Genomic DNA, 18,520 nt, shown 5'->3' on the forward strand with positions numbered 1-18,520 from the left:
ATGAGGAGTTAATTGCTTATGTTTTTAGAATTTCTCAGTTATCAGTTCCAGGGCCTACTAGGATGTATTTATTATAAGGCTACCCAGAATCTGTGGTTTGCTTGGGACCCTGGGATTTAGAGCAAAGATAGCAGGTGCCTTAACAATCTTGGAGGCAATGCTGTGTGTGGCTTAGGACTGCAGGGTGACTTACACAATGTTCTGGAAGCCGCATGGAGAAGCCAAAAGGTCCTGAGGGGCCCGTGCTGCCTGGCATATCAACAAGGAGAGCCTGGCTGGAGTCCCTCTTTAGGCTTTGAGGCCAGATACTTTCCTTACATTTTAAGCTGTTGCTTTTCTATAAAGAGGAGCAGGGGCCCGATAAGAGCAAGTGCTGATGGAGCAGATTTGTCACACTCTCAGCATACTAATGCCACTACTGTCAGACTTATCAGGATGCTCTGACTGCCACTCTTGAGCACCATTCACGAAATTCCAGAACTTCATGCCACGTCCAAAAAAATCACCGGGTTAAGTAATGGAACCTTCATGTTTAACCAGCCACAGGCACTGTGCACATTACAGTCAAAACCTCTGGGAATTGAAAATTAATCTTGCCAGAAACTGTAGCACCATTTACATTTTGACTCGCCCTGTCTGTGATTGTAGGTGGGTTCTTCCATAGGCTAAGCTCAAAGCAGTCTCCAGTTCTCCCTGGTCCTCTCTTTGTTTCCTTACCAAGCCTCTGTGTTTGCTGTCAGACTTCTGGAAGGCCTAACCCAGGTCCTTCGTACTGCAGGCTTGTGAAGACGTGTTTATTTACGTCGATGGTTACCTGTGGCCCGCCTTCATGGAGCTCAGCCTCCTGCCACCTTCCCGTTGCACTCCCAGGTCCTCCCCCAAGAGATTGGCTGTCGTTCAACTTGGAGAGGCTGCTGCTGGGAGGAAGAGCAGGATCTAAGAATAAAGGCTAGGTTGTGTTTTACCTCATTTGCTTGAAAAGAAACAGAAGCTCTTGTGTGGAAGAGAGAGAGTTTCTGTGCTCCCTTGAAACCCTGGCTCCTGGCCGGGCCATTTCCATCACTACCAAGGAGCAAGGTGGCAATTCAGGTTTAAGAACAGGTATTTCAGGGGATTTGTCTGTGCCTGCTAACTGTGTCTTGAGACAGAAGATTCTTCGTGGCTTTTAGAATAGAAACTGGGAACAGGCTTGAGGGCTTTTGGGATGAATGGTCGGGAAAGCAGATAAAGCTAGAGGAATTTGCAGCCTCCTGCTGGACGGGCCTGGTGGTGGGCTTGCTGGTGGGCAGCCTTTGGTGAAGTGAGCCTGGAATAGCGGAAGGAGACCAGGAGGGCAGTGGCATGCAGGAACACAGGGGTTAACTTGTGGGCCCGTTGTTGGGCCTTTCTGGCAGACTGTTGTCTGGCATGAACATTCCGAGCCTGCTTGACCTACTGGGAATTTGGGAAGGTTGAATGAAATAGTCCAGGAGCCGGATTCTTCTTCCTTTGCTGAAAAACTGCTGAACCAGAAGCTCTGCCATTAGCAACCTTGGCAAGTTTAGTACTCTCGCCCCAGAGAGGCATCCCTGTTTTCACCTCTTTTTTCAATGTATGTCCATTCTTTTTTCCTGTTAAATTTATTGTGCCAATAACATCCCATACCCTGGATCCTCACTTCTGGTGTGAGTAACATGGATAAAACTGTACCCTGGCTACCTCAGGTGGTACTTGGGAGGGCCAAGGACGGTGATGAATGTGGAGACACTTAAAGCCTTGTGTAAATGCAGGAAATATTGTGGATGAGTCTGCGGCAGAAACTGTCTTGGCAAAGAGGCTAGCTAGCATCTATATTGGGGAAGCGAGCTTGGTGAGCTACCTGTAGATTGACTCAAATGGCAGTTGAAGTTTTGTCCACTTTTTAAAATGGTCTTCCTTCTAATGCTAGAATGTAAAGTTTGTTTTAGTGCCTACACCTCTCAGCTCACTTATGCAAGACCCTAGGCTTGTTCAGCCAGGAGCTGCGAGTGGGACTGTGCATGGCCTATGAAGCAGTTGCTGAACACTCTGGGCATATAGAAGATTCATTCTTTGCTTGCATCCTCTCAAGGAACAGAAGGAGGGGAGGAAGGGAGGGAGACAAGGAGAGGAAATAGAAGTAGCAGCGGTTGGTGGGTGCCATTTTCCGGACATCTTGTCCGTACAGATTTCTGATCATGAGCAGGGAGCTGTCAGCGCTGCAGACTCCAAAGGAAGTGGGGGACCACTGGTTATCACGCAAGAGGAATATGATGTAGAAATAGAAGACCTGGGTTCTTCATGTCTTAGTCTTATCAGTTATGATGAGCTTATGAGCGAGTCACTTAACATCTCGGAGCCTATCCATCCTGTGGGAGATGACAGTGGCACAGCCAAGCCGTAAGTCTATGCAGGCTGTGGAGCCTGTGAGGAATGATAGTGGATAGTGTGAATAGTGAAGACTGTTCAACTCATGCCGAGCATGGCATTTTCCCCCACCTCCAGGTTGCAAGGAGGAGAGCTTAGAGTTCTTGTTTTCAAATTAAGTTCCCTGTGAATAGAGATGACATCTAAAAGAAGTGGAGGATAAATAAAGCCTATCCCTAAACTTGGTACAAGGATTCCAAAACAGGTGTTCAAAGGGTAGAATATAGATGCTCGTGCTTAGCTCTGCTTTTTCGGGACGACCAGGCTGCTGCCTACCAGATGAGGTCATAGGATTCCAAGTGCCGGGAGGGGTGAGGGTGCTGGAAGGGGAGCATGGTTGCAGGCCTGTTGACTCTGCCTTGCTTCACATTTGCCTCATGGGGATCCAGGCTGCTCTCGGCTCAGTGCTCAGCTTGCCTCACTCCAGAATCCTGGACACCCTGACCAGGCAGAATAAGAAAAGGCCTCGAGTCTTTTTTTTTTTAAACCTCTATCCAATGATCACTTTAAATTACTAATTTCTAGGGTGACTCAGTGCTCAATTTAGAGATGGGACTAATCGCTTAACACTACTGAACTGAGATGACAGAGTGATGCTGACATTGAAGGCATGTTATCTTGTGTTAGGAGGCTTTAAAAATGACCAGGTCTTTTGATTCAGTAGTTTTACTTCTGGGATTTTACACTAAGAAAATGATTTGAATTACAGAAAACACTTATAAGCAAAGACATATTGTTTATAATAGTGAATTGCAGTAGAGGAATGTAAATCTTTCTAGAATGTAAGCTCTGTGGGGTAAGGACTTCTCTGTATCACCAGGACCTATGCAGTGCCCCACATGTGGCTAGACAGTAAATTTCTTTTTTCAACAGTAGTATGAAAAAAAGTTTGCATTCACATAATGAAGAAGTCGTAATGCTGTAGGAAATTTTCTATTTTGATAGAATGTGAAAAAATGATACATATTTCTAAATTAATGAAAACACACACACATGTATGCTAGGAAGGAGGAAATAAGCAGATTATCTTCAGATCTTGGGTAACTTTTTTCCTTTCTATATACCCTAAAATCACTACGATTTGTGGCTGAGACCAAGTTTTCAAATAAGTCATATTCCTTTGTGAAGAAGGAGGTTAGATCTTTCATGGAGCAAACCAGCAGCCTCTCCAGCCAGTTCCTCCCCCTTGCCAAGAGGCAGCCTTTGTGAATACACAGAACACCTACACACTCTGGTTGTGTCTGTCAGCTTGGCGTGGAAGCTGATCCCTCCCAACTTCAAAAGGGTGCTAGAAACTCCACAGTGTTGAAACTGTGCAGGTCATGTTGCAGGGACATGCCCCTGCGTTTATAGCCAGCCCATCACGGAGTGGAGAATTTTGTAGCAGAAGAATTTTAAGAAGAAATTTTTCCGGGTGGGTGGTTGATTCTTAGCATTCTTTCCCTAGTTCATGGTTTTGGGAAGCTGTTAAAAGTGCTGCCTGCTTTCTTTCATTCTTGTTTATTAGCTTGTGCCATCTTTCAATAACTTTTGTTCAGCCCTCACTTTGTTGAAGTACTCTGTGGAATATCCAAGATGCTGTGTTCTCAGGGAGTCAAGACTTCCCTAGAATTAATCCCTGCTTCTCAGGAGGGCTTTGGCACCTGAGCTGAAGTTCTTGGTTATTAAATACAGCTGGATTCTGACAGCGTCAGCGCCTCTCGGAGGTGCAGCCCCACTCTCGCCCTGGGAGGAACCTGATATTTGGGGTCCTCAGACATGGCTGACCTGTTGCGCCTGTGACCCCTCACATTCACGTGACTTCTCATTCATTGTCTTTCTCTCTCTCTCTTTCTCTAGCCATAACCAGCAGACCACAGCATTCAGGCATCCTGTGAGTGGGCAGTTTTCTCCAGAAAACAGTGACTTTATTCTTCAAGAAGAGTAAGTACTTCATATATTCTCCATTTCAGAGTTTGGGAGCTTACTGGTATTCGTTCTGAACAAAGCTTGCTGGCCTCTTTCTTCCTCAGATGGAGGGGCTTGGAGTAGGTTCATTGATTTGAGGTGAAATGTGAGAACTTTGTTTTTGAGTCTCTCGACTGCTCTCTGTGGGAAGAGGCAGCTGTGAGGGGATGACTTGGGGATGAGCTGTGAATGGTTATTAGAGCCTTTTAGAAGCTCTCTTCCCCCTCAAGCATCCTCTGACTTGCTGACTGCTCTGAGAGCACCCACCTGGTGGGAAAGTACCTGGTATGATGCTCCAGCACCCTCTGATCCAGCCTCCAAAACAGTCCAAGAGAAGACTGACATTGTTATCTCCAGTCAGTTCTACTTCTCTGGTGCTTTTCCTAAGCCAGGAGTGCTCTGGCTCCTGGGACCTATCACAGCAGGGACTCTGGGATACGCCAAGTCTGGCTCTGTCACCCCGGGCCTGTCTGCTTAGAAATGTGCAGCCCAAGAAGGAAGTATTCTCCCCAAAATGAAGGCAGAGAAATGTGTGCAAGTGGCTCTGCTCCCGTCTGCTCATGGGAGGCTGTTCTGTCTAAGGAAAGCAATTGTCTGAGAAACGAATAAAGACATATCCCCCCCCCTTCAAATAATTTTCCTTCTGTTAAGTTACCTAGACCAAGTTTGATCTTAAAATAAATGATCATTATTTATATTTTTATAGCATTTTTCTCACTCAGTACTGATGCCTTAAATGTTTTATTATGGAAAATTTCAAACATGCACTCAAGAGATACAGTAATGAATCCAATGCACACATCACCCATGTTCAACAGTGTAAAACGTGGCCAATTTTATTTCTTCTGTACCCGCCTCCTTACTCCCTTAATTATTTTGAAGCAAGTTCTAAACATATCATTTTATCTCCATAGTCTCTTCAGCTTAGAAACAGTCTACAGAACTTGTAAATCTAGAAATCTATAATTATGATAATACTGTGTGCTAGGGGATTTACATACATCACTTTATTTAATGCAGTACTCTTGAGAAGGAAAGTCATTTGCCCAAAGTGCCATGACTTAAGTAGAAAAGCCAGGATGTCACCCCAGCTCGATCTCTTTAATTGGGGTTAACCCTTGCCCAAGTCAGAGGCTGCTTGCCAAACTATTTTGATACTGGTGGCCTATGGAATATAATGACTGGACTTTGGGGGTGAGGAACTTCACCTTCAGAAACAAAACCGCTAGGAAGATAGAGTAGAAGGTAAAGATTGTCTTGTCTCCTACAAAGAGAAAGAGCTGCTCTTTAAAGGCAGAGACAGAATGTGAATTCTTCAGATTCCAGTGGAATGAGTTTGTTTATAGAATCCTGAAGGTCAGAGCCTCTTAGGAGGTCACTGAGTTCAACCCCCTTTCTTAGGCATCCAGTTGTTAAAGGTTTGGAGGGAGACTCCATCAGAACAATTAGCTTGGGAAGTTACCAGTTTTACTAGGGACTTCTAGACAAATGCAGACTTTCCATTAGGAATACTCACCAACACCTCCATTTCTCACTGTTAGAAGATTTTGTCCTCTGACAAACTTCTGAGAAGGTGGCCTCTTCTAGCTACCAAAATATTTCCTGGGAAGGAAACTTTAAAAGGTTCCATGGGAATTGATAAAAGACATCACTTAACTAACTTGGGAGACCATGGAAGGTCTCTCCACCGGGAAGGGGGGAGAGATTTGAATTAAGAACTGCCCAGTCAAACTGTATAACTGGACAGAGACCTAGAGGAAGAAGAGGGCACTGGCTTTATACGTTGAGTTACAGTTGAAACTGAAGGGCACTGGAGATACTTGGGAGCTAAAAGGGAGAGGATTTGGTGATTGATTGGCTGTGATGGGGATGACAGAGAGGGAAGATTTTCTTGAAGTGTCTGGCCCTAAACTGGAGAAGGAAACGGATTTAGATAAGTGAAAATTAGCTCATGCATGGGGGTGGTGCAGAGAGGGTGTTGCAAAGAGAGTCTGAGCAGATCTGGCTGGGTCAGAGGGCAGTAAGACAGCCTTGGAACAAAGGCTTGTGAGAGGGAGCTCAGAGATAAGGTTGGGGAGGGAAGCAGCAGCCACTTAGCTAAATTGCTTCCTCCTAAATTCACCTGATTTACTTCCTGGAGGAGCTCTGGAGGGTGGATGAGGCATGATTCCCCTCACAGACACCACTTTTTATGTGTGCTAATGAATGAAATTTCTGTTTTCTTCCCTTCAAGGAGCTTGCTTTTGTTGTGTAGTGTATGTGCTGAGGAAAAAGACTGAGATAGCCACAACCTTTGTGTTCTTTACACATATCAGCTCTCAGATGAATGTTGTGTGTGGAGAAAGGAAAACTGAGTCTTGTCTTTTCCTTCTCCAAACAGGGTGTGCTTATAACAGCGGATAACAACAGCCAGACCCTGGAGACTCCTTGTCAGAGCCTCCATTCTGGTGTGTTGGAGCTAGTCCTTCTAAAGTAGTGGTTCTCAAAATGTCGTCGTTAACAACATCACCTGTGAACTTGTACAAATTCTTGGGCTCCACCCTAAACCTATTGGAGCTGTCGGACCCTGTAAAGTGTTTTAACGAGACTTTAGATGATTCAGGTAAAGTCTTGAGAACCACTAATTTAGATAAACTGTTTCCATCCTAAATTACTCTCAGATTCTTTCAGTTATCCTAAGTCTCCTCCAGATACTTATTTTCTGCACTGCAGTGACAGTCTTAGGTGGATTTTAGTCCAATATTCTTGGGTTTCTTCTGTGGGAGGGAAAAAAAAAGGTCTCCATGGTAACAGATAACAGCAGATAACATGTCCCTCACTGTTGGCAGGTGGGGCTCACTGAGCTGCTTGGTAAAACAAGTGTCTGCTCACCCGAAGATGGTTCCCCCTCTTATAGATTAGAAAGGTGGAGAAGTGAAATAATACGAAAGCTATGATCTGGTGGATCCAGAAGATGTGAGCTCTGTGTGTTCTAGTTTCAGTGATACAGAAACTAGTCCATCAGGATGGACTAGAGGGGCCGCGATGACAATGACAGACAAAATCTCAGTGTTTTAGAACAACGAAGGTTTGGTTCTGACTTTCAGTCCATGTTCATCACAGTTCATCTGAGGGGCTCTGCCCCGGCTTTGCTAGGGAGGCTCCATTTCTGTGCTTAGTTGATTGCCATGGCCTAGAGAAGGGGAACTTGAATTGGGCACTGGCTCTTTTACATTTCATCGGTCACATGACCACCCCCGACTCCGAGGAGCTGGTAGTGCATTTCTACTGTGCACCTGGCAAGTGGACAGTCCACATTTATGAAAGGAAGCAAGACCTAGTTGTTGTATGCCTAGAGTTTTGTTTTTTTTAAAGAGGATTTATTTAGTGATGCGTAGAAGAACTGGGGTATAGACAAGAAATGCAGAGGTAAGGGCTCACCAGAGATGGAGTGGGGAGCAGAACAGGTAGATTTCCTGAAACACATTGCTCCAAGGGAACGAGGGAGCGAGACTGGAGAGGTCTGCTGTGCCATAGTGTGGGTCAGCTCCCTGGCTGGCTATAGGACTCAGGCTGAAGTGGTGATAGAACTGAGACTTAACGCCTATGTCCAGGGAGGCCCTAGAGTTTTTGTTTTCTCATTTCACCTTTTCTGTTATATTACCTAGGTCTTTGCCAAAGTGGGCTGGGCATCTACGGGCTTCTCTCAGTTTGTCCTGGACCTTCATCCCCTAGAGGACACTCTTTTATATACCCAAGCCAACAGACTTGCAGAAATCCCTCTTGGAAGAGCTAGTATAAATTCAGGTTGCACTAACATAAGTGCAATATGTCAAAAGGGGAGAGAATTGTTTTTGTATACTATGTATGTCAGGATGTTTGTGAACTTATTCTCTTAGTTTATGGAACACTGAAGGTATGCCAAACCCAAACATTGTCTTTCAAGAGAGGTGTTCAAGTTGGTACTCCACTGAGGAAGTGGACCATTATGGTGAGGCATCTGGAAAACCTCTCCTGTAACCTGTCAGGTTTATTCTGCAAGAAAGACAATATAAGAGGATACAACAAAAGTCTTCAAGAAGGGCTGGCAGGTGGAAGTAGAGTATACTGGCTGCATGAATGCCAAAGATAGTCGTTAGGTCAATGAATAAAATTTACAAGCAGGCACATTTCAGCTCATTTCGTAATTTCCTATGCAAGAGATTTTCCAGCATCCCTTGTTTCAGGATCTAGAATTTCATCTTTAATATTATATGAAGTAATCTGACTCCTAGACTAATAATTGACTTTTTCTGTGCATGTCTTTTTTCTAACACTTAGGAGTCCTCGGTAGTACTTAAAGCCCTTACTAGAAACAACAGGTACTTTTCTAAGGGCTTTCCATCTCTCAATTTAATTTCCACAATCGCCCAATGAGGAAGACACGATTATCATCATGCAACTGAGACACAGAGAGGTTAAGAGTCTTGCCAAAAGTCACACAGCTAGTAATAATGGCAGCATTAGGACTGAATCCAGGAATCTGGCCCCAAATCTGTGCCTCTAACTAATGTGTTATTTTGTCTCTCATTTCATTGGTCTTCAAGAGACAACCCCGTTCTCTGGCTACACTCAGACATTAATGTGTCGACTTAATAGACTACTGCTGCCGAGAGATTTTAATTGTAATGTTTTTGCAGTAATGACATTTGATCTACTAATTTCACGCTTGTTTGAAATACACCAAGCCTCCTAGGTAGTCTGTTCCGTAGACAGTGTTGTTAAGTCTTTTTTAGAGGGCCTCATGGTTGGGTCATTTAGGCTCTTAACCCTCTTTCCTGATTTTTGGTGACTGTCAAATTGTGAACTGGAAACCAGATCCTTTGTGGTTTAAAGGGCCACACACTGGGCTCCTCCTGAAGGGGTAAACCTTGACACAAGGAACTTCCCAGCTGGGGTTTTGGGGGTTGGTGCTGCGCACAGGAGTGTTTTCTCCTCAGTGCTGGGCTGCCCAGGAAGCTGCTGACAGACGCCTCTGCAGCTCTAGGGAAGAGGAGAAAAGCATTCCGGAGCCGTGACGCTGGCAGCTGACTGACAGCAGGCTGTGTACACTGATCCCCAGGCGCTGTCAGCATTTGATGTTGAGGTGGGGCCCAGTTGAGAGAGAGTGCACTTTGGAAGTTTAGAATCCTGCTGTTGTGCTCAGAAGCCAGCTGCAAGGCACCCTGGAATTTCCTAACCTGGAGAGGACTCTTGCCTGGCCTGCATTTCCTGACTCACTAGTGAGTTTAGCTTATTCCTCCTATTGGGGGCTGAGCACCCCTCCAGTGATTGTTTGAGGGGCAGGCAGGGAGGTGGGAATCATAAGTTGAAATTGCCTGGAATGTTATGAGAGGTGTTGGGAGGATACCACTTAAAAGGATATTATTTGCAGATGGTAAGAATTCCCTTCCTGACCTTTGACCCTTCTGCTAAAGGGGGTTCCTTTTACAGGTTGCAAGACCAGACACTGTGGACCTGGGGGTGGGGTAGCTCCAGTTTCTGGGAGGTGACTGCCTCCTGTCTTTCCATAGTTACAAGTTGGCAGAAGCTCATTGTGAGAAATTTAGGTAGGGGTTGGGGGTGTTCCACAACTCGCAGTCAGAGAAGGAGCGCGTCCTGCTGTTCATCCCCTGAGCCCTGGGCTGTGAGGCTGATGGGTCCCTCTCTGCAGCCAATAGAGCCATCACCTTGTCTCCGTAGACTGGCAGTCTTAGGCTAGCTTTGCCTGTTGCATTTGGTTGCCATGGCAACAGGGGGGAAAAAATGAGGAGAGATGGAAACACCTGGCAAGCAGATGCAGAAACTTGACTGATCAGTTTACCTTCCTGGTGTAGGAGACGGGGGTTTGTGACAGTGACAGGTAGGGGAGGAGGTGGTGGTGGTGTGCTCTGTTCACGCAGACACCGGCTGGGGCCCTGGCTCTATGTGGGTGTTCCCAAGGGCATGGGCACAGAGGATGCGGTCGTCGCCACGCGGCAACCCGGCTCCGGCTCGGTGCTGGCGGAAACGCGGCAGCGGTGGCTGTGCTGTGTGGGGAAGGAGGCTGCTGCGTGCGAGCAGTAATTTTGTTTCTTCCGGTGACTTTCTTTCTCATCCTTTTACCTCCGCGGGTCTAGGAAGCGCTCAAAGCTCTCACAGAAAAGGCCATTTTCTGGTGAGAGAAGTGGCAGCCGGGTGAGCTTGGAGGAGCGGATAGCCGGGTAGAGGGCTCACAGGGGCTCAGGTTAGACCTGCAGCGTCTCTGATAGAGCCGCGCAGAGGCCGAACAGTGGTGGCCAGGTCTGGGTCTCCGCCTGCAGAAAGGACAGGAGATGAGGAGGCCGGCCCAGTCTGGCGGAGAGGGGACTCGTGCCACTCAGGATGGTGCTCTGGGCTGGGGCTCGGAAGGGGCACCCAGGAGGCCCGCTGGGCTGCTTTCATGCCAGAGACGGGATCCTGTTTGCCAGTGTCTAGTCCCTGATGGGGTGGGTGAGAAGCTGGAGCCTGCCTTTGAGGCCCAGTTTGAGAGAGTTGAGGGGGGAGGGAAGGAACACAGACAGCCTTGGTTGAGTAATGAGGTTGGTGAATGAAAACTGGAGTCAGCAGCCTCCCTCAGGGTGTGGGGATGAGCGTTGGTGGTTTGTATGTCTCTCTGGGAAGAGCGGGTGTGGAGGTGTCTGCCTGTTTGGGATAAGAACTTTCTTTTTTCCCCTGGCTTTTCATTGTGCATTACTCTCCCCAAACCCCTCAGGTGGTGGGTGTGAGTGTCTGAAAAAATTCGCTGGCTGTTTGTGACTGCACGTTTTCTCATGCACCTCCCTCTCCCCCGAGCTGTGCTGTAGCTGAGCTCTCTGGGTAGAGTCCTGGAGGTCAGAGTATGAATTTGGGACCAGTTTTCCCAGAAACCAGTTTCCCAGAGCTTTCTAACCTCTCTTCATTGTCTGAAAACTCAACATTAACCTTCTGGGGAAAGACGAGGAGTCCAGTATCCTAGCCACAGGGTTACTGCACCTTAAAGTGTAAGGCCCACATGGAGATTTCTAGGAAATCTTGTCATTTAGAAGTTGTATGGTACCTGAGCTTTCTGGAGAGACATGCATTGGAAACAAATATAAAGAGCTGAGGTTTAAATGTTGGGGTCTCCACTGGTAACGAACAGGGTTCTTCCTTTAGTGTAATGCTTCATGGTTTTCAAAGCATCATTTCAACCCACACCACCAGCTTGTGAGATGAGTGGCAAAATTTATCCTCATTTTGCAAAAATGGAAACTGAGGCTAAGAGAAGTGCTGTGACTTATGGAGGAATCAGCAGGCTGCAGAGTTTTGTGGAGAACCAGTTATTTGGGGTACTGGGTCTTTCCACCTGCCCAGGATTCTGTTGGCTTTGAGGTTGGTCTCTCTGAGTCAAAGCTTGAGTTTGGAGTCCAGTTTCTGACCTGAGCAAATCTTAATCTTGCTAAAGTCACAGTTTCCTCAGCTACATAACAGAGATGGTGAGATAGATCAAGCAATCACACAGTAGGTACTCAACAAGTTGGGCCCAGTCCCTCCATTTGCTTGACCTTGTGTGACTGTCCCTAAGGGCTGGTGATGCTTGTCTTGATGACCTAATTGTTGTGACAGACATAGGGCAGGAAAGGGTCTTGCTGTGACCCCTGCAGTCCACTCCAGGTGCCAACATTGTATGAGAGGCAGCCAAGGGTTTCATTAACCAAACTTGGCTAGATTCACACCAAATGGAAAAACAACTTCCGAATTTATAACTCCCCTTAGTGCATCTGTCAGTGTCTTGCACATTTGATCCTGGATATGTAGGAGGCAGAAACAGCTCCTTTTATCGGTGGGGAAATTGAGGGACACAGGAAGTAACTTCCTGCCCAGCCTTACCTGACACATCCTTGATGAAGTTCAGGATAGAATGAAATTGCTTTCTTGCTGGGCTTCTCCAGACTGACTTTTGTCTGGTCCTACCTGCTTTTGTTCCTGTCAGATGGGAGGCACTGAGTTAAAACTGTAGCTCACTGTTTTGAACTTCAGCCCACAGCCCTCCAGCAGAATAATCAGCATTCATGTAGCCCAAGTCAAGGAAAGGAAGTCTTTGTTCAAATCATCCCACTGTATTTTGGGAATCCAGATAGCACAGAAACCCGGCAAACAGGCTTTTAACTTAATAGATTTTATATAATGATACCAAGACTCTGTCTTCTCAAGGCATGCAGGTGTTTTGGTCTCCTTTCCTGAGATCTAAATGACTCATATACCTGAGGGCACGCTGCTGGGCAAGTTGCTGAGCTCTGGGGCACAGGCTCTTTGCTGGGAGAGGGGGTGGTTCTTGGGTGAAACCTGTGAGGAGAATATCTCCGTCTGAGGAGTCAAGGGCAAATCAGTGCCTGACCCACCAGGCTTTTGAGTGAGGATGTGGCTGCAGGAGCCTGAAGCCTGGGTGCCAGAATGCACACACATCCAGGTGAACGATGACCCTTTCCTGAAGGGACAGGAGGCTACACACATGCCTCACTGATGTGCTTGTCGCTCACAGAACAGTATGCTGAGATGACTTCTAGTGGGAGTGCCGCTACAGATCACCACTGCCAGTTTTTCCGCTAAGCAAAGACATTTTTAAATTAAAGATTTATTTGTATTTATTTATGCATACAGAACTGGGTTCCAGGCCAGAGGTGCTGGCAGTGGGGAGACAGAATGGGGAGCTGAACAGGTGGATCTACTGATATACACTGCTGAGCGGAGCAGTGGGCAAGGCAGCAGAGGTCTGCTGTGCCTTGTCAGGGTCAGCTCCCTGACTGGGGGTTGAAGTAGTGCCACCATGGCTGGTAGTAGTATGACAGCACTGAGACTTTAAGCCCTGCGCCAAAGACATTATTTTTGAGACTTTTTTCATATCCTTGTTTTTGGGTACCAGTTGGTGTCCTAAGCATGCTCACCACCTGTTTTTTATTAACTAGTTGTGTTCAGATGACTTCTAGTTAGATCGTTACTTACACTGACGTTCAGAGAGACTGTTCTCTGAGGGCAGATGATAGTCTGGGTGAGTGGGTACCTCTGTACAACTCATTCATTTAAAGAGCCAGGCTGACCTGGCTGCCAGGTAATGGTGGGGTCTACTGCTTGAAGTGGGAGCTGTTCCTGCCCAGGGGAGTCCTGGTGAGGACATGTTTCCTGTTTGTAGAGACAACATGTCCTCTCCCTGGAGCAGATTGAGTTTGGACTTGGGTGTGGCTGAGCAGAGGTCCCTGTAATCATAAGGAATGGAGTTGTCACAGAGATTTGTTCTCCTCTTTCCCTGCCTCTGCACCACTGCCCCTCACATGATCAATGTGGGGGCTACAACTAGACCTCCAGCTGGCATCTGTTCATAGCTGGCTTCCTGGATGGTGGAAGCACGCTTCTTTCTCCCCTCTCCAAGGCTGTGGCACAGCCATTTTTTCCCCCGACTATTGCTCAGGAGGAACAACGGTCACCCAGCATCCTGGAAACCAACGTGCAGAGGGGACATGGGTTAGGATGTAGGGGATGAGAAAGACAGAACTGAAGATTGTAACGTGCAGACATGTCAAGAGTGGCCATCAGTCCTGGGCTTCCCAGGCCAGCTGCAAATCCAGATAGGCTTTTCTTTGTCCTACAGAGGAGGAATGGCATATGTAGTTGATGGAATGCAATACATTCATCTGCAATGATCTGGCTGAGTTTAAAATAATTGAGAAAGTATTTATATTTCAGTAAGTTTTTAAAAATAAAGATGTAAAATTATTGAGCAGCTGCTGACAATGACAGAGGGGCTGTTCCTGGTGCTCGATGTCCATGACCATTTCCTATCAAGGCCACTGGTGGTCCTTGATAGCCAAGTGGATACTGTGGGAATGCAAGGCGATGTTCCCTGTGCTGTGGGGGATCCACATTTTTAGTGATTCTCTTTTTTTAAAATATTTATTTATTTATGCATATAGAACTGGGGTACAGGCCAGGGGTGCAGGGACCATGAGAGGATGCACCAGAGACAGAGTCGGGAGCAGAGTAGGCAGTAACAAAGTATACTGCTGAGGGGAGCGGCAGGTGAGACAGGAGAGGTCTGCTGCGCCATGTGGTCACCTCCAGGGTGGGGATCGAACTCACACTGAAGTGTCTCTGGCCAGCTTGCAATGCTACTTCCTAACTAGTTGCAGCACCAGGGAGGACCCATTTTTAACGATTTCTATAGAACCAACTTTAAATGCCTCACTTTCATCTGCAAGCAGACATATACCAACCCATTGTGCAGCCCCGACTGCGGGAGATACCCCAGCTGTGTCTGCAGATGCTACTCCACAAAACTGAGGGAGGCCAGGTCACCCTAAAGACGAGAAGAAGGTGGCTCCTGCTACCTTCCAGACTGTGTGTCTGACGCCTACGTGCAGGTTGGCCTACCTGGGCCACCTGGCTCAGGAGGTTGCCTAGAAGAAATTAGGCAGTAACAGCCATCCTGGAGGAGGAAAGGAAAGAGCAGACCGCGATCCTTTACCAGAAGGAAAATTGCTTAGAAGGTTATAGAAACAAGCCAGAAAGAATGTGGAGAAGAAAATTGAGAAATTCACAGAGGTCTTCATGGACTCCTGGTCTGAGACCAATAAAACTGGCTGTTAATTCCTTTAAAAAAATAAAAAGAAGATGCAGAGTCATAATAAACACAGTATGATTGCAATAATAGAAAAACAAATGAAGGTAAATTGATCAAGTCTTAAGAATGATTTTTCCTTTGGGTGGCAGGATTACGAGTGATTTATTTTCTTTTCTCTCAGCTTGGCCTCCCTTATATTTCCCAAATTTTCTATAATAAGCCTTGAGTCAGGTCCTAAATGGGAATGAATTAAACTTGAAATCCTAAACAAATCTTTTCCTAATTACTGGACTGCAGGTCCTGAATTTTAGCTTAGAGGTACCGTAACCAAGATGATTCTTTTTCCTTGCCTCAACCTCTGGAAGTCTGAAATGCCAGGCAAGCCCAGGTTCCAGGGAGACGTTGTGGACATAGTTCTGCCTGGAGGCAGCGCCGGACAAGGCCGCCTCTCAGGCCCCCTCCCACCCCCGGTCTGCGATTATCTCCCTGCTGCACACAGCCTTTGCCAACAGTGAGCTGGCTGAGCGTGATGACATTCTCCGAGTGGGGAGCAGTAACAAAAGTCTGCCTGGGATGGCGGCGGGGGCGGAGAATCTGGAGTGAGTGCTTGAGCTGATAAGGAGCCAGTGATCTTTTTGCCTCGTGGGACTTGCACCTCCAGCTGCCAGGCGTCCAAGGGCCCCTTGGAAAACTGGTGTCCACACGGCAGAGGTCCTGCAGCGGGCCCGGCCTGGGAGTGCGGTGGGCACGGCTACTTCGGCAGAGAACTTCTCTAGTGGTACAGGTATTGGGGCTCTGTTTTGGGAGTGGCAAGGATCCCTTATCCTTGAGCCAAAGTGGATTTTAAAGGAAGGAGCCTATCTCCAACGTGGAAACTAGCATTCTCTCTCGGAGCACTGTTGTAAAAGTGAGCCTGGCGAACCAACATCCAGTTTTTGCCTCAGCTGTGTTCGACCTGGAGTCTCCATCTTTGTCGTCTCAGGGTCCTGGCTCAGGCATCAACACAGATTCTTCTCTACTCAGGCAATGAGCCTCAGTTTACTGCAGCTGCCTCTTCTGGCTGCCCATCATCGGAGCAGACAAACCCAGGCACAGATGCTGGGCCTTCTGCTGTGAGGAAGGCTTATCCAACCTGGAGTTGGCGGGGTCTGACACGCGGGCATGGAGCTGTTCAAGGCTAGGTACTGAATTCGTGTGGAGACTTTTGCCACTGCTGCTGCTGTGAAAGACTGGGGAATGCTGGGGCTCTGTGGAGGCAGGTGAGAAGGTTCTCTCCAGTGTCTCCCAAGTGTCAGCCTGAGATGTTTCTAGAGTTCTGGTGCCCCAGGGCAGTGGAGCTTTCTGGTGGGAAGCATGCTGTTGATGGAAGCTGACAGGGAAGCTCTGAGGAGATCCACCTTGGGGGCCCAGGCATGCATCATTTCTTCCTGCTCTCCAGGCATGGCACAAGGGGTTAATATCTCCAGTGGCTCTATTTTGGGGCTACTGGGTGTTCCCAAAATAGGACTCTTTGTTGAGTAGTCTATTTTGGGAGGCAAGCCCCACTGGCATTTATGTAAGCGATTCTCTGTGTGTGTCTGGGGGTGTGGATGTGTGCGCAAGTGATTTCTTGTTACTAAATTTAAACCACTTCTTTGGGGAGCCAGAGGAATGGAGGTGTGTGTGTCTGTATGTGTAAGGGGAAGGGTTGCTCTCCCTGGCAGGAGTGATGTGACTCCTTCCCTCTGACAGGGCAATTGCCAACGCCCGAGGAGGGTGAATGAGGGGAACTTAGGGCCGCAGGCAGGGATGGCCACGCCCTGTCAGCTGGTAGAGGAGTGACAGTCTGGCATCCTCTCAGTTTCCTGGAGCTCATGGACAGGCTGAGCATCATGGTCTGGACATCTGGCTGCAGCCTGGAATCGGTTTGGGTTGTCTACGCCCAGCAATCAGTTCTCACTTGGAATAAACTTTACATCCTACTCCTCACTGTAACATGGCACTTACAGGATTCTCTTCTGTTTCTCCACAGACCAAATTCACATATGTCGAAGCAAGAGAGAAACCAAAGACCGCCCAGCATGGTCAGTGAGACGTCCACAGCTGGGACCAGTTCCACCATGGAGGCCAAGCCTGGCCCCAAGGTGAGCCCCTCTTGGCTCCTTGTTCCTTCCTTCCTTCTCTGCTTTCATATTTTGTCAGCCCTTGTGTGACCAGAAACCCATCTGTCCCTCCTATACTTATGTGATGGGAAAATGTAAGAAGTATTCTCCCCAAATGATAGATTAGGAAATTGGAGCCAAGTGAGAAAATGTCACATGTCCAAGGAAACACTGAGAACTGACAGAGCCAGGCTGACTTTGAGGGCCTCAGATTCACGCCTCCTTCCCCTGGCGTGAACTGGGAGGGCCTCTTGTTTCACATGTGTGTTAGAAACCACCTGGTGAGGTTCATGACAAAAGGTCCTAGAAATGCCTGTGCCCAAGATTGGGAGCACGGACTGAGGAGCAGGGGAAATAGCCTGTTTTGCAGAGATGGCAGCATGCTGACAGGTGAAGCCAGGTATCTACAACCAAAAAAATTGCCGTGCTCCAGAAAGCCATAGACTATAGTAGGGCCAACAGCTGCTGTTGAAAGTTGATTGAAAAATCTCTTTATTTAAAGTTCTCTCTGTGACCTGGAAGGGAAACACACTACGTTTTAGACTCGCCTTTTTTTTTTTTTTTAAAGATTTATTTATTCATACAGAACTGGGGTACTGGCCAGCGGGCCAGAGATGCGGAGGGTGAGACAGAGTGGAGAGCAGAACAGGCAGATCAATGAAGTACACTGCTGAGGGGAGCAGTGGGCGTGTCAGGAGAGGTCTGCCACGCCATGTGGTCACCTTCAGGGAAGGCGGGTATCGAACTCATGCAGAAGTAGCTTTTGATTCTTAGTACTGTGCTTTAACCCACTGCGCCACCAGGAAGGGCCCCCCCCTTTTTTTTAAAGATTTATTTATTTATGCATACAGAACTGGGGTACAGGCCAGAGGAAGATTCACCAGAGACAGAGTGGGCAGTAGAACAGGCAGATCAACGAAGTACACTGCTGAGGGGAGCAGGGAGCACGTCAGGAGAGGTCTGCTGCACCATGTGTGTCACCTCTGGGACAGGGATTGAACTTGTGCTGCAGTGGCTTTAGCTTCTTAGTGCTGTGCTTTAACCCGCTGCGCCACCAGGGAGGGCTCAGACTCGACTTTTAATTAGGATGCTGTGGCCATGTGCACATCCATTCCCTGTGTCCTTGTTGTTCTTAGGATCTAAGCGCACTGCCGCTTAGAGTAAGGCAGAGAGAGCCTCATCTCTATCATACAAGTGCTTTTTTAATGCTCCCTTAGGCCCCTCCTGGTGCTAGAGTTTGAGTCTGCTTTTTTCTAGATAAAGTCCAGCAATAAAGTCCACAGCTTTGGGAAGAGGGACCAGGCCATTCGGAGGAACCCCAACGTTCCAGTGGTGGTGAGGGGCTGGCTGCACAAGCAGGTGAGGAGACTGAGGAAAGTGGGGTTCTTGTTACTAAATTTAAACCACTTCTTTGGGG

At 47.5% G+C, this 18,520-nt stretch overlaps 1 protein-coding gene across 1 annotated transcript in view; it reads left to right on the forward strand.

Moving 5' to 3' along the window:
• The first annotated feature begins 4,269 nt into the window (after positions 1-4,269).
• PLEKHA7 (pleckstrin homology domain containing, family A member 7) overlaps positions 4,270-18,520 on the forward strand; it is a 79,526-nt gene continuing 65,275 nt past the window's right edge. The window contains exons 1-3 of the mRNA XM_012725661.1: positions 4,270-4,347; positions 16,974-17,085; positions 18,361-18,462. Coding sequence (XP_012581115.1) covers positions 16,987-17,085; positions 18,361-18,462 — 201 coding nt within the window. The 5' untranslated portion in view covers positions 4,270-4,347; positions 16,974-16,986. The remainder of the gene's footprint in view (positions 4,348-16,973; positions 17,086-18,360; positions 18,463-18,520) is intronic.

The sequence above is a fragment of the Condylura cristata genome, unplaced genomic scaffold (genome assembly GCF_000260355.1).
Source record: "Condylura cristata isolate star-nosed mole 26May11 unplaced genomic scaffold, ConCri1.0 scaffold00015, whole genome shotgun sequence".
Classification (NCBI taxonomy): Eukaryota; Metazoa; Chordata; class Mammalia; order Eulipotyphla; family Talpidae; genus Condylura; species Condylura cristata.